General features: G+C 39.5%; 1 protein-coding gene across 2 annotated transcripts in view; it reads right to left on the reverse strand.

The window, feature by feature from the left end:
* The window catches only part of PGM1 (phosphoglucomutase 1), a 108,702-nt gene that overhangs the window by 24,545 nt on the left and 68,324 nt on the right, over positions 1-15,833 (reverse strand). For both annotated transcript variants that reach the window (XM_006879769.1, XM_006879768.1), the window contains exon 7: positions 13,206-13,321. In XM_006879769.1, coding sequence (XP_006879831.1) covers positions 13,206-13,321 — 116 coding nt within the window. The remainder of the gene's footprint in view (positions 1-13,205; positions 13,322-15,833) is intronic.

A 15,833-nucleotide genomic window follows, 5' to 3' on the forward strand; every position in this document is an offset into this window, starting at 1 on the left:
ATTGGCACAGGATAGAGCAGGGTTTAGGGCTGTTGTACATAGGGTCGCTATGAGTCGCAAATGACTCGACAGCACATAACAACAACAACATTTATAATAAGAGCACAAGCCTAGTTCTACTAGGGGCATTAGGTTGGTAAATTTCCAGATATTAGATCAACTAACCTTCCATAGTATTTTAGCTATAAAAGGAAAAGGACTCAGAGTACACAAATTAGAATAGGCATAGTTACTAAAGTCAAGTCATTACTGTGGAGTCAGAACAAACTCACAGATGACCCTCCACTGGGTTTTCAGAGGCCGTAAATTGCTCAGGAGGAGACTGCGCATCTTTCTCCCTCAGAGCAGTTGGTGGGTTCAAACTGCTTGTCTTTCGGTTGGCAGTGCAACATCTTACCCACTAGGCCACCAGAGCTTCTTAATTAGAATGGGCATAGAACTAACTACACAGAACACCAAATCCTTGTATGTGCAAAGTTAGGCTAGGTGCCCTGAGTAAAATTTCCCCTGCATTTTACCTTCTATAACTTTGCAAAGTTGAAGTTATCTGGCCAGACTCGGATTTCCTTCCCCAGATATAAATTCCATAAAGCCCTCCATACGGCGCCTGCCTGCATTGCACATCACTGTCTCCAGAGCCTAGTATCTGAAACATGGCAGAAATTTAAGAAGCCCTTCTGAAGAAGATCAATGAAAACACGTGCAGATATGAGCACTTTCAATAAATTAAAATAAAAACTTACTGACAAAGCATGAGGGCTGAATTTCAAGGTCTCACCCTCACATAACAACAATAACAACAACAACACCCTCATTAGTATATTAACACTAATCAAAAGCCAAACTGGAGGCTCTATTCAATATGGTACCTTAGATACACATGCTGTTATCACCTCTTGATGACAAAGATTCAAGGAACTGAATGAAAAGGGAAAAAAACAAAAAAGATGTTGGATTCCAGAACTTCAAAAGGAAGCTGTAAGAAACACATTGAACATTTACTGGAATGAGAGACAGAACAAGGTCGGTGGGAAGGAGGATTTGTGGACTGACCATTCCCTGCCTGCCAGCACGGAATACAGTAACCATTTGGGGATGGCATCAAACCACCAGGAGTCAGGAACCAGTAGGGCAACAACAAAGCGATACAGATGGTATCAGGCTCCATGCATACAATTCTCCAGAGAGAAACTACAAGGTGGGGAGGTTGCAGTCACCAACAGGGCACCCCTGGAGGGAAAGCATATGGAGTGCACAGATTTGGAACCAGGGAACTTCAGGGAAACATCTCTAAGAGCAAAAAATTGACTGAGTCATCAGCATCTTAAGAGAAAAGCATGTAGACAGGGAGTTTGCAAAAAATGTAAGTGAAGGAACACAGGGATGGATGAGAGCTCCAGTGTCTCTGGTGAAGACTAAAGGGGAAGGAGCTAGAGATGAGTGCTTGTCAGTGGCGGAATCAGCCATTTATACTGGAGTCACTCTAAGAAAAATCAACAAAATAACACCTACCACAAGTCCCACCCAGGAACCTGCCCAGAGCAAGCAGTCAACCCACCTGTCATCTGCATTAGCATGTGCCCTAAGGCACAGGCAGATGGAGTAAAAGTATGCACAAACCTGGTCACACCCACCACCCACCAAAATAGGGAGGCCAGTGCTGAAAGGCACTAGCCCAACCACACCCCCTGAAGTACAGATGGCTAACGTTACAGTATGCATGTCTGGACTTGTCCACCACCCCATTCTGAGGTGCTAGTGAGCTCTTCTTCACCCTCTCTGTGACCACCGCTCTTGTCACCAGACCAGGGACCAGAAGTGTGCTATCTCCCCATTCACCTCTGCCATTCAGCCTGCTTGGAGGCCAGTGGCATGAGCGTCCACCCAGCAACTTGCTGTGAACACAAACAGCACTCAATCTGGGACCTGGTAAAAATTATCCCTGTACCCACACTAGTGACCAGGTGGGCAGACATATCACTTCATTAGGAATACCACTCACATCCTAACAGGTGGCATCTGTACCTCTGTCAAATGAACAGCATGAGATCCTAGTGCTCTCATCCAATATCCACCTGGCTACAATGTCACACATCCCACACACAAACAATCCCTGCTACCAACTACAACAATAACAACAACTAAGAGATGCCAATTCATGCAGAAACAATGGGGCTGCCCTGTCAATTTGAGTAGTACAACCTTACAGGGGACATGAAGACATCCTTACCAACTTCTGCAGAATGCATTAACTGCTAGCTCCAACCCACAAGAATCTCATGCTACCATAACACTTGGGAGCATTAAAGTTTTGTGGGACTATATCACGAAAGACCCTGACCACCCAATCCTTATCTTCCAATATTAAAGAAAGAGCCTGTTCTCACACCTTTGTTCAATCCAGTAAGGGAGGACTTATAAGCTTAACCACCAATGACACTCATGCGGTTGAGACCAGCCAAACTCACTAGTGACAAACTCTGCCAACAGACACAACCAAGCCCCACGCACACCAGAACCACAAAACAACAGAAAGCAAAATAAAACAAAAAATAAAATCATTGTAAAGAAAAAAGAAGAAACGAACTCTAGATACATCAAAAGAATTCTTTTAAAAGTCAGCACATAACATACATGTTATCAATAAATTTATAGACAAATTAATACCTTTAAACCCCAGCAACAGCAAGCAATAACAAATCATATTTAAAAAAACAGGACAAGATGACTCAAACAAGTGACCAAAATAAAGAAGCAGAAAATCTTGCGGAGGAAGAACTGGTAATAGAACTATGATAAGTAATTTAAAAAGGTTAATATATAGATTTCTCAATGAGATCAAAGCAAACACAAAGAAAAGCCTAGAATAATTGAGGAAAACAAGAACAAAACAAATAGGCAATTAGAGACTACACAAAAAACAACAGCTAGACATTCAGAAGATTAAAAACAAAATATCACAATCAGAAGATTAACAATAAAATGTCAGAAATCAGTGAAAGTACACAGAAGTAGAATAAAGTCAATGGAAGAACCCGTGAAGTTGAGAACATGTCCTTTGTACTTATTTGAGGAACATTCATATAAAAAGAATGAAAGAAAATTAAGAAAGCATAAATATTATGTGGGATAGTTATCAAGAGGAATCATTTACACATAGTAGAAATACCAGAACTGGAGAAGAGGCAGATAAAGCAGAGAATTCTTGAAGATTTAATGTTAGAAAACTTCCCTAATATGAAAGAATGTTTCTATCCATGAAGCTCCATGAATCCTATAAGGATAGACAACAAAGGAAAGTCAACAAGGGATATCATAATAAAACTTTCCAAAACCAAAGACAAATATTAAAAAAAATCCTCAAACAGCCTCTGAAAAAGAAATATCACCTGAAAGAGACCAATAAGATTAAGCTCTGGTTTGTCAGCAGAAACCACATAAGCAGGAATGAAATGAGGTGGCATATATAAAAATCTGAAAGAAAAGAACTGCCAACAAAGAATTAAAGATTTAACCAAATGTTAGCAAAATTTTACATTCTCAGATAAACTTAGAAACTAAGGCATTCATAAAATGCCATTTGCAAGGATGTAAATTATCCTTACAAGAAATATTAAAAAGAACCCTTTAGACAGAGAACCAACATCAGACAAAATTGTGAGATTAAGACCATAACATCATACTTAGATACCAAGCCAGATAAAGAATTCTCAAAAGTGAAATTAACTAGAAAAACTTGAAACAGCGACCAGAGATAACAATCTGTAAACAATAACAACTTGAAAATACAGACACGACATAAATTAATAGTGTAGCTACAGACATACCATATGGAGAATAAGTAAAAATAAAAAAAAGCTACACCTTAGTATTTTAAATTTAGGATGATTAAGGTGAATTTTACAGTAACGACTGAGAAGATCTGCTGTCAGGGACCTCTCCAGAGTGCTGAAGAGGAACAATGACATTCTAGAGACTAAGGTGCACCTGATTCAAGCCACAGTCTTCACAGTTACTTGCTATGCATCAAAGAGTTGGACAATGACAGAAAAGAAGACTTGATGCATTTGAGTTGTGGTGCTGGTGAAAGGTATTGAACATACCATGGACTTCCAAGAGAACAAACATGGTTGTCCTGGAGAGGGTGAAGCCAATGTCCTTTTTGGAGGCAAGGATTTTGAAGCTCCACTTCACATACTTTGGACATGTTGCCTGGAAGGACCTTGAAGAAGGTCATCATGCTTAGAAGAGTGGAGGGACAGTGAAGGAGAGGTAGACTCTGGATGAGATGGCTTGACACAGTGACTGGAGAAATGGGGGTAGATGCGTCAGAGACAGTGAGATTGGCTCAGGATAGGGAAGGCTTCAGAGCAATTGTGCATGGGGCCACTATGATTTGCAGGTGAATTGACGCACACAACAAAAACAATAACAGAGAAAATTAATAAATCTATTCATCAAAATAAAGACTATTAAAAATATTGAGAAAACACAATGCTGTGAAAAGCAGTGCTTTATACCAAAAGTAGTCTATAGATAAAATGCAACCTTGACATAAATCTCAGCAAGATGAAATTACATGGAAAAACTAAAACTGACTAGGGAACTCCCGTGGCCTACTGATAAGGTACGATGCTGCCAGTGCAAATGTGGTTCAAATCCACCAGCTGCTCCTCTGAAGATGGGCAAACAACGCCCGTGCGATGTGCGATTTACTGCAGCTGGAGACCCACTGGAGAATCAGCTATTGGGTTTGTTCCAACTAGACAGAGAAATTGGAAGAATTTGGTTTGAAAAAACAATGTATTTGAATAAACTGGTATAAATAAACACAAAAACCAATCTCCAACTTTATACGGAAAGAGAGTAATCTCTGAATAACTGAAGCAATATTGAAAAGCAAAGAGGGAAACCTCATACTTCTTGGTCTCTACACCAACTACACACCCAATGTAATCAAAACAACCTGGTATTGGTTCAAGGATGGAAACATAGACCAATGGGCTACCAATAAGTAAAAGTAATGCTCTCTGAGGGAACTCTGGTGGCCTAGTGGCAAGAAGCTGCACTGCAATCCCAGAGGCATGGGGTTCAAATCCAGATGCTCTGCTGGAGAAGGAGGGACAATCTCCTCCTGTACCAATCAGATCCTATTTAACGGTACATACACAAAAATAATAATTAATAATATGTACAACACAACACATTTAGATAACAGAAATGGCAAAGGACGTTGAGTTTTCAAGTATGGAAATACAAAGGAAGAGGAACAGTTGTAAGCAGACACTGGTGATTGGGACATGGAATGTGAGAACCATGAATGTAGGAAAATTAGATATTGTTAAGGAAGAAATGGAACGCATAAATATTGACATACTAGGCATCGGTGAGATGAGATGGACTGGCATGGGGCATTTTGAGTCGGATGACCATATGATATATTACTCTGGAGATGAAAAAGTGAGGAAAAATGGAGTTGCTTTCATAGTTAAAAAAGTCATTGCTAGATCTGTCTTGAAGTACAATATTGTCAGTGACAGGATAATATCTATACACATACAAGGAAGTCCAGTGTGAATACCACTATCATTCAAATATATGCACCAACAACCAGAGCCAAGGAAGAGGAGATAGAAGATTTTTACCAACTTTTACAATCGGAGATTGATCGAACATGCAACCAAGATGCATTGATAATAATGGGTGACTGGAATGCAAAAGTCGGGAACAAAGAGGAAGATTCAGTAGTTGGAAAACATGGACTTGGTGACAGAAATGGAGCTGGAGAGAGAATGATCGAATTTTGCACAATCAATGACTTATTCATAGCAAATACATTTTTAAGAGGCATAAACGCAGGTTATATACCTGGATTTCACCTGATGGCACGCATAGGAATCAGATCGATTACATATGTGGAAAGAACCGCTAGAGAAGCTCAATATCAGCTGTGAAAACTAGGCCAGGAGCTGATAGTGGAACAGACCACCAACTACTCAGATGCAAATTCAGGCTAAAGCTGAGGAAAATTAAACCAAATCTGAGTTTAGGGCTGTTGTACATAGGGTCGCTATGAGTCACAGGCGACTCGACGGCACACAACAACAACAACAACACAATAATAAATAATAATAATAATAATAAATAAAAGTAATACATTCTGAGTTTTTAAAAGTAGGACCACGAATAATGAAGACCAAAGAAAATCAATGCCTTTGAATTGTGATGTTAAAGAATATCAAATATCTCCTGGGCTGCCAAGAACATACAAATCTGTCTTGGAGCAAGTGCAACTAGGGAACTTCGCAGAGGCTCAGATGAAACTTCATCTCACATACTTTGGGCACATTGTCAGGGCGTGTCAGTCCTTGGAAAAAGACACTCTGCTGGTAAAGGTAGGTCAGCAAAAGAGAAAACCACCCTCAAGCAGTCGACTGACACAGTGACTGTAACAATGAGCTCAAACGTGGCAGAGACCATGAGGACGCCACAGGCTAGGGCAAGGTTCCAACCTGTTCTTGGGGTCACTATGAATTGTCATGGACGCAATGGCTCCTAAAAAGAACAACTGATAACTGGTTTTCAACAAAGGGTCTAAGTTCATTTAATGAGATGAAAACAGCCTCTTTAATAAACTATGCTGCAAAACTGGATATCCACATAAAGAAAAATTACTCAGAAGCCATACCTTATCCTATGCACAAAACCTAATTCAAATGGATAAAAGACAAAAATGTTAAGGCTATTAAGTTCCTGGAAGCTATCATGGGGTCAAATACTAGAGGATCTAATATTTTGCACAGCCTATCAAACAAAACTAAAAATGCACAAATGACAGAAGATAAACTAGGTAACCAAGATATCCTAAAAATTTTTACTAATGCTCATTAGAAGACTTTACCAAGCAAGCAAAACAGAGAACCTACAGACATGGAAAACATCTTTGGCAGCATTATGTCTGAGAAAGCTGTAATCTCTAACCAATAATGAAACTACAACAACTCAATTCACCAACAAAAAGATAATTGAATAAAAAAATGGAGAAAGGGCATGGAAACACACTTCACCAAAGAGGGCATTCAGGAAGCCAACAAGTAAAAGAGAAGACACTCAGGATCATTGTTGCTGTTGTTGCTTGGAGCTGTCTTGTCGGTTCCAACCCTGCCCTGGTTGTTAGAGGTCCCTGAGTTGGTTCTGACTCATTGTAACCAAATGCACAATGGAATCAAACTCCCCTGTCCTGGTTGTTAGAAGTCCCTGAGTTGGTTCTGACTCATTGTAACCAAATGCACAATGGAATCAAACTCCCCTGCCCAACCTGGTGCTATTCTCAAGATCTCTGTTCTGCTTACTGTTGTTGTTGTTGTTGTTGTTGTGTATAACTGGGTCAAAACCGACTCAACTGATTCTTCAGTGGGTTTTTAGAGGCAGCACGTCTCATGGGAGGAAGCTGCCTATCTCTTTCCTTTGCAGCAGCTGGTGAATTTGAATCACGTGCCTTTGGGACAGCAGTGCAGCTCTTTACCACTAGGCCACCAGTGCTCCCTGGTGTGTTTACTAGTGAAATGCAAATCAAATCTCACCCCTGCAAAAATGGCAGTGGTAAAACACACAAGAAAACGAGAAAAATGAAAACAAGAGCAAAGTTGTGGGGAGACTAGAACTCACATAAAGTGCTAGTAAGATTGTTATTTCCTCAGAAATCTATAAATATTGAAATATAATTCAGCAATCCCATTCATAGGAATATATCATTTCAGTGGCACAGATATATGCACAACTAGTATACTGCTGCACTATTTGCTATAGCAAAAAGATGGAAACAATCCAAGTATCTAATAAAGGATAAATAAATTTTGGTACATATATACAGCGGAATATTATGAAACTATAAAGTATGCAACTATAAAGAATAATGAGTTTTTATGCAACTCTAAAGAACGAGTCTATGAAACATCATTGATGAATACAAAGGACATTATGCTGAGTGAAAGAAGTCAGTCACAGACAAAAATTGTATAGCTCCATGATTGCAAAACGTCAAGAAAAGATAGACATAGAGAAAATAAAGTTACCAGGGATGAGAGTACAGGAAAGTGGAGTAACTTTCTAGAGAGGGGACACTAGTTACATTTGGAGATGAGGAAGGAAATCTAAAACATGGGTGAAGTTATCAAAGTAAATATAGACAATAAGAAGAAAGTATACAAGAAAAAGGGATCATTTCTGCAAAGGTTAAATGATTTTTCAACAATGGTAAAAACAACCAACATATGTATGTGATTTTATCAGTAGATATGGCTGCATATGTAGGGAGGCAAGTGTAATAAATGCACATGCATACATAGGTATATCTGTGGACATGTTTATACATATATTGTATGCTGGATATATATCCATATATTTAACAAACCACATAGGGGGCACTATTACAGAGGCTTCCTAAACACACCAAAACAACTTGTAGAATTGTTTGTTGAGTCAAATGCTTTGGACTAGAGTCCTGGGGAGCAATTTAGTCAATTGTCACAACACAGTTCACAAAGATAATATTCTATATCCAAGTTCAGTGAGTAGCATCTGAGATTTTGAAAGTTCGGCATCTACAATGCAACTATTGGTCTCTATCAATAGGAAACAAAAGAGAAAGAAGAAAATCAAAGGCTCAAAGTATAAACTACTTCATGGGATTAACAGCCTACACAAAACAGAGACCAGAAAAACTTGATAGCGCTTGCCTACCCTCTAGTTCTGTTTAAGAATATAATATAAAGTAAGTATCAGACAGGATGCAGGGACAGGGAGGATAAACAGAATAAAACTCAAATTCCTTAAAAAGGTTAGACCTACTAAACAAATAGTGAACGCTGGTGGTATAGTCTGCAGGGTGTGTTGCTGTTAACCCAAAACCACACCTCTCTTCTGGCAGTTTGAATCTACTAGTGGCTCCTCTGGAGAAAAATGGGCAAATTCTTCTCGTGTGATTTACAAGCAACTGAATGGCACATTACAACAACACTTGAAATATCCTTCCAATTTTCCACCAGCTTCAATGTGAGACATAACTAATACTTCACCCTGTCACCATTACATATTTAAACATGTACATTTCATGCCTCAGTTAAGGGGGGGGGGTCACCTTTGTAGTATGAGATCAACCAAAAATAATAGGTTTAAATTGGCTGGTTCTAATGGCTAATCCTTAAACGATTATAAAATCTTGAGCATCCCTAATAAACACATCTTTATCCCATGTTTTCATGATGATGATTGATAAGGATTGATCGTTTATGGTTACTACACTCATGTGTTTAAAATTGTGTTTCCAATGTGAACAGACTAATGTGTGTCTCTACTTAGTGGTATCACATAGACCTCTGTTCTTTTAACCATCAGTGGCTTGTTTTATTTGATGAGCTAGTTCTTCTGAAGTTTGATTCCTCTGCACTTCTCTGTAGTTAAACGTCTCCATCTCTCTTCTAAAAGCTTGTACCTTGTTACAAAACTCTTTAGGGCCCCTGACACTATGGAATAGAGTTAAATCTTCCCAGGTGTTCCAGCTGTTGCAAGGAGTGAGGAATGGTTCTCTATTCGGGTCTGAGTTTTAAAGAAAAGCACTGAGTGGTCACTTGTGGTGAATCCAGCACGAAAAGATGCTGGACGACTTTGAAAGTCCTTTTCTTTCCAACACTTGGATTCTGTTCATGGTAATGAATAGTGTGCTCACTCGTTCAACAAGGGATTACCGAGCATCTAGTGGGTAATCTGAGAGGCTCGGGGCTTACAGCGGAGAACAAGACAGATGTGAATCCTGTCTTCCTGGAACTTACAATCTGGAAAAGCTAGCAGACTTCAATTAAAGCAACATTAATTATGAAAATTCAGCTATTTTCAGTGCAACAAAGGAGAAGTACTCATTGCCATGAGAGTTGGTAACAAGGGGTGATGACCAGCCTGGAAGATGAGGGAGGTTTCCCTCAGAAGTTGCCTCTGCTGGTCTGGGATGAAAAAACAAAAAAGTATAATGTACTCAAACAAGCTACACAATTCAAATCTTCCAAAGCTCACAGTAAGCTCAGTAAGGTCCATCTCAGGAACATTCAGTAAAGGGACTATTGGAAAAAAATTAGACCAATGGGGAATTTTCAGGTGGATATTATTCCTTTATAAAAAGAGATCATAAATTCTGTTACATAGGTTCAGTTGCACTCATCCAGAGAAGCTAAGATTCCCCAGAAAAAATCTATCTCTAATCTTTGAAATGTTTATCTCAGAATATTACAGAATCTCTTTGTTTTCCCAAAGAAAGCTGTGAATTATTCTTATATTTTTATATATTTGTATATTCTTATATTTTTGGATATAAAAGGGAAGGTAAAACTACGGTTAACACTATATTTGTTGAATGAGTTAATAAGCGAAGAAACTTTAACAAGAAGTAGACCAAAGTCTAAAACTTTGTGTAAAAAAAAAAATCAATGCCACAAATATAACATTGGCGTTTTTCTTAACAAACACTCATGAGTAAAATCATTAAGGGGTTTAATTATCTACCACCTTACGTGGGATAACTATTATTATGAAATTTTCTGAAAGCTAACATAAACAAAAGCTATATCAATAAAAGTATAGTTTCCAAATCACAAAAAATAATTACCTCACCCTATTACTCTTCACCTGTCAGATCAACTCTGGGAGACTTGCGCTCAGTTATGAGTTTGGTCTTCTAAGATGAGTACTGATATATTTGGAAGCATATATAAGCTTATGCAAAATGAGGAAAAACTGAAGTAACTAAGGAAGTTTAGCCTGGAGAAAATTGGAAGAAAACCTGAGAGCTGCCTTTCATTATCTGACGTAATCTCATATGAGAAAGTGGTAGCTTCTGTTGTTCTGTCTCCAACCAGTCAGCACCAGGGCCTCCCACTTGGCTTTGGGACTCTGACTCAGCTTGCTCTGTGCTTCCCACACAGGCAGGATGCTACTGAATGCAACTATATACTAACTACACAAGTACCAAAAAAAAGATACTGTGGTTAACTAAGTTTGCACAAAACTGTACTAACATAGGATGTCTAACATAAAATGGTCTGAAATTTTCAAAATCTAATATCATTGTGAATATGCAAGACAAAAAGGTTTATTCCAAGTTTCCCAATTTTCATTAATCCCAGAGATCTCTTACAGCATGATATTCTTTCACACACTTAGCTCCAGACGTGTCTATTTCACTCGGCCCAGCACTGACACAGGTACAGGCGAGCAAACACTAAGCTTTAAACATGCTGCCAGTTTTCAAAGACTTCTATCCTTAAAGATCTGGTATCAAGCCTCAGCTGGATAACTCTCAAGAGATCTTACTGAGGGGAGAAAACACCTTGCTGGTTCACTGTTCATTTATACAGTAACCATGTGGTGTTGGCAAAGAATGCCAACATATGCCAAGAACTGCCACATTTGTCTTTGAGTGCAACCAGAATGCTCCTGAGGGGAAGGGATGGTGAAAGTTGGTCCCATATGTTTTGGTATACTATCAGGAGCTGCTAGTTCTTACAAAAAGACATCAGACTTAGCAGAGTAAAAAAGTACAGTCAGCAAAGGGATGGAAAACCCCCAACAAAATAGATTGACACGGTGACTGCAACAATGGGCTACAGCATGGCAGCAGGTGTGAAGATGAAGATGAAGATGGTACAGGGCAGGGTGAAGTGTCAATCTGTTGCAAGGGTTGCAATAAGTTGCAGTTGGCAACTTGGTGGCACCCAAAAGCGAAAACAACCAGTGGAGTAAGATGCCCTCTATGAGCCAGAATCTATGATCTTATGCATGTTTTAGCAGGGAGAGAAGGACTAAGCAATAGCCTTGGAATCTGTAATCAAAGACTTAGAATATTGGGAATTTATTGAGCTTTCTTTGTGGACACTCACCAACCTCTATGTCCACCAATCTTTCTTAACGCCTTCCAATTTTATCAAGTCCATCTACTACCAAGGTCAACTGCCACTCCCTCAAGGATGGGATATTAAATTGCTTAAAACTTTGTAAATTTGTGCCTCAAATTTACGAGTGCATTTTACTCACCTTACCTCACACGTGTAAGAAAAGACATAAAATCATCATTCTTTTTAGTTGAACCTAATATAAATTCCAGTTCAACTGCATAGCTGAGAGAAGGCTTGGATTTGGAACTCTTATTTTGCTAAAGGGTGGCAATAGAGTACTGAAAGGCCAAGACGATTTGTTCCTTTAGGGGCAAGGAGAGAGATGTGACCAATGAAGAATCTTATAACTTAGCTGAAAACCAACACACTGGAAAAGAATCACACCCTTGAGTGGATAATTACAAAAGAGAGAGCTGGCAGTAGGTAGGGAAGGTTAAGGATGAGGTGGGAATTCAGGTCTGAATTTGGGGCAGCAGGGAGGAGGAAAGAGAGGGTGTAAAGTGGGGTCTAATGGGCTTGAGTGTGTCAAAGATCACGAGGATTGTACAGGACACGGCCAGGTTCCCGCCTGGTGTTCACAGGAATGCTATGAGTCATTGTCAACTCTATGGCACCTGAGAATAACAACAGCAATGGTCTGGGGCCATCCCGAAAACACACCGTGTCCCACTCTGCCAAAAAAACATACACCCCTTCACAGACTAGGATGGGGTTTGGGTGTTATTTTCACGTTTCTCCATCACCTAGCAACTTAATTCCAACTTCCTACTCTCCTGTAATTTAGCTTTAATAAATCATAATGTGTTGCTACACAAAACTTGGGTCTATTAAAAGGAAAGATGTAGCACTGTGTTGAAACCTCCCTTAAATAAAAACGAAAAACTGGCTCATTCTATCATATTTCTTTCCAGAAATGAAAACATTTATAAAGGTCTCCTTGACCACTGAAGGAGGTGGGGGTGGAGATATGTTTATCACTCTATTTAATCCCTATGGACTCAATGGCCATGCCACTGAGGAGGCCCTCAAACTTCCTGCCTGGTGGATGTGATCCTCTGAAAGTAAAATTAGCCTCCCTTGGTTGAATGTGCTTGTGGCTTTTCCAATGTGTACACTTCATCAGGGCTGTTATAAATAAAATGCTATCTTGATTTAGGGCACATCAGCTACCGTTGCTATTTCCAGGGCTGCAGGAGCAGTCTAAGCTTTCACTGCAAGCAATGTTTACAGGCAGGAAAATGTTAGTGAAGAGTGCATACTTACCAGTGCCGAAGCTTTCCTCCCCACAAAGGGACAGTTTGCTTGCATCCATCAAATTTCCGAAAAACTTCCAGCCAGTTGGGGTCTCATACAAAGAGATCTTTGTAGCATTAGCCACCCTTCAAAGGCACGAAATCAAAGTTACATCACAGCAGGATGGTCAGCGTGGCCATGCGAGGGATGGAAATAGCCACCGTTATTGTAATCAAAGGTCCCATTTTGCATCACTCAGAGGTAAACATAATTCTCAGATTGGTGGGAAATCCTAAGAGAAAACTCATGCAACAAGGGACTATTATATGGGGCTTCAAGAGCAGAGGGCAGAATAGGAAGAAGAAAGAATTAACTCAGATCATTGAGTTTTAATGCTTTAGAGAAGAAAGCAACAGTAGCAAAATATGTTTAAACCTCTGTGTTTTGTATAAAAGCCACATCTACATTATTTCATAAAAAACAAAAGAGTGACGCTTGACTGCACTTCTAACATCACAGAGTCATAGAATATAGTGTCTGGGACATCATCATTTTACAGAGAAGGAAACATCTGAGCATGCTCTGTGGTCAGTCAGCCTAAGGTCACCCAGCCAGGACTGACCCAGTCAATGTACTTTTCAGTGGACCATAAAGGCCCAGAAGATATCCACTGAGGTCACCCATTTGCCTTAGCTTCATCCGCTGTGATTAGTGGCTCTCTTTTCCTCCCAATACATCATTTACTTCTCTATTTATACTATTTAGGTCTGTGGGTAGGACAAATGGTTTGTGCTCATAAAAAAGCAATTCATTTGAACACCCACCCCCTCAGCATGACAGAAGAGATGAGGCAGTCTGCTTCTGAAAACGTTCCAGCAAAACCAACCAGTCAACCAATTCAATGAAGTTCAGGTAACTCTGTGATAGAAGCGGCTGCATGTGTTGGAACAGAATTGACTCAGTGGGGTAGGTTTAGTTTGCGTGTTGTTTGACTACTGAAACTCTCCTCTGAGCATAGTTTTTAAGTTGATTTGTTTTTGCTTTTAAGATTGATTTCCCTTTAAACAAGAAAATTTATCTCATCAGTTTCATTCATTTTTCCAGCACAATGTGTTCCCAAGAATGCTTGCTTTAGTCCTAGCAAAGCAATGTCATGTTTGAATTCTCTAGCATTTCAGGAAAACTAAATTCAAGACATGTTTTAAAAACTGTGCAAAGACATTACACTTTTGTTTTAAAAACTGTGCAAAGACATTACACTTTAACCGGGGTAATGAGACATTTTACCTGAAAATCTCTACACTGCTTATAAATTTTTCTAAATATTGAAATGACATTGTTCTGGGCTGACAGAATTTGTTACAGAAATCCGATAGGTCTGTTTGCAGCATAATGACCACCAGCTAGCTCGTGACTGCAGGTGTGGAGCTGAAGCCCGGGTTCTGATTTGGCTGTGGGGTGGTGAACAAGGCTGCTCACTGCTTTGAATTGTGTGTGTGCCTCTTCAGTGAAATAAGGATTGCTGTGAGGATTAACTAAACCACACACAGCCATAACATGAGGATCAGCTCAACAGTAAAGGTAAAAGCATTTTGTAAACTATACGCCACTTTAGAAATATTTAGTAGACAGTAATAGGGAGGTCTGGTGGCCTAATGGTAAAGAAACTGTGCTGTAATCCCAAAGGCACAAAGATGGGCTATTTCCTCCCATGCAACTTACTGCCTCTGTAAGCCTGCTGGAAGGCCAGCTATGATTCAGTTCTGACTCAATAGAATACAACAAGTATGAATAATGAGTTCTGCTGGCCTAATACAGATGGAGTTATAGTCTTAACCCACAGGTAGCATCTGCCTGGTGGTTCAAAGCTACCCGCAGCTCTTCGAGAGGAAAATGGACAGTCCCTTCCTGTGCAATTTACAGCCTCCAAAAAACTGCTGGAGGTCCAGTCAGGAATCAGTTCTGACTCAGCAAGTAGATATGAATACTAGTAACTATTTTATTGTCAGCTGAAACAAAAGCAGCACTAACTCTGTAAGAGCCCAAATCTTGATGCAACCATTTACAAGCTGTGTGACTTGGGAAATGATAGTTTTCTGCTGTCCTGTTTTTCCACAAGTAAAATTAGATTATTAATAGCATTTCTTTTTTGAGGTTGGTTTGAGAATTAAGTTACTTAAAACACAGAAAGTACTTAGTATCTGGCACGAGGTAATGTTCAATAAATATAAGCATTTTTTAATAAAAAGGATCCCTGGTTGCAGCAAAAGTTAAGTGTTGGGTTGCTAAACGGGAGATGAGTAGTTCAAATTCATGAGCTGATCCAAGGCAGAGAGATGAGACAACGTCCTCCCATTAAGATTTATCGCCTCAGAAACTCAATGGAGGGTCTCCATGGCATAAAACTGTCTCAATGGCTGTAGAGTTGACTTTGGCTCTAGAGTATTAGAAGAGTCTAGATTTAAAGATTTTAACCCTCCTCCTACCTCGCTTTAATTTCCCTTGTTTTCTTTCTCCTTTCTTCTTTCCTTCCTTCTTGGTCCATCCTTCCTTTCTTCCTCTTTTTTCCTATCTCATATCTATTTCACTCCATTCATTCTGGAAACATTTGGTGGGTATATGGTATGTCCATGCACTCTTTTCCCAAATGTTTACATT

Source organism: Elephantulus edwardii, unplaced genomic scaffold, assembly GCF_000299155.1.
Source record: "Elephantulus edwardii isolate Elephantulus edwardi_28Jun2011 unplaced genomic scaffold, EleEdw1.0 scaffold00005, whole genome shotgun sequence".
Classification (NCBI taxonomy): Eukaryota; Metazoa; Chordata; class Mammalia; order Macroscelidea; family Macroscelididae; genus Elephantulus; species Elephantulus edwardii.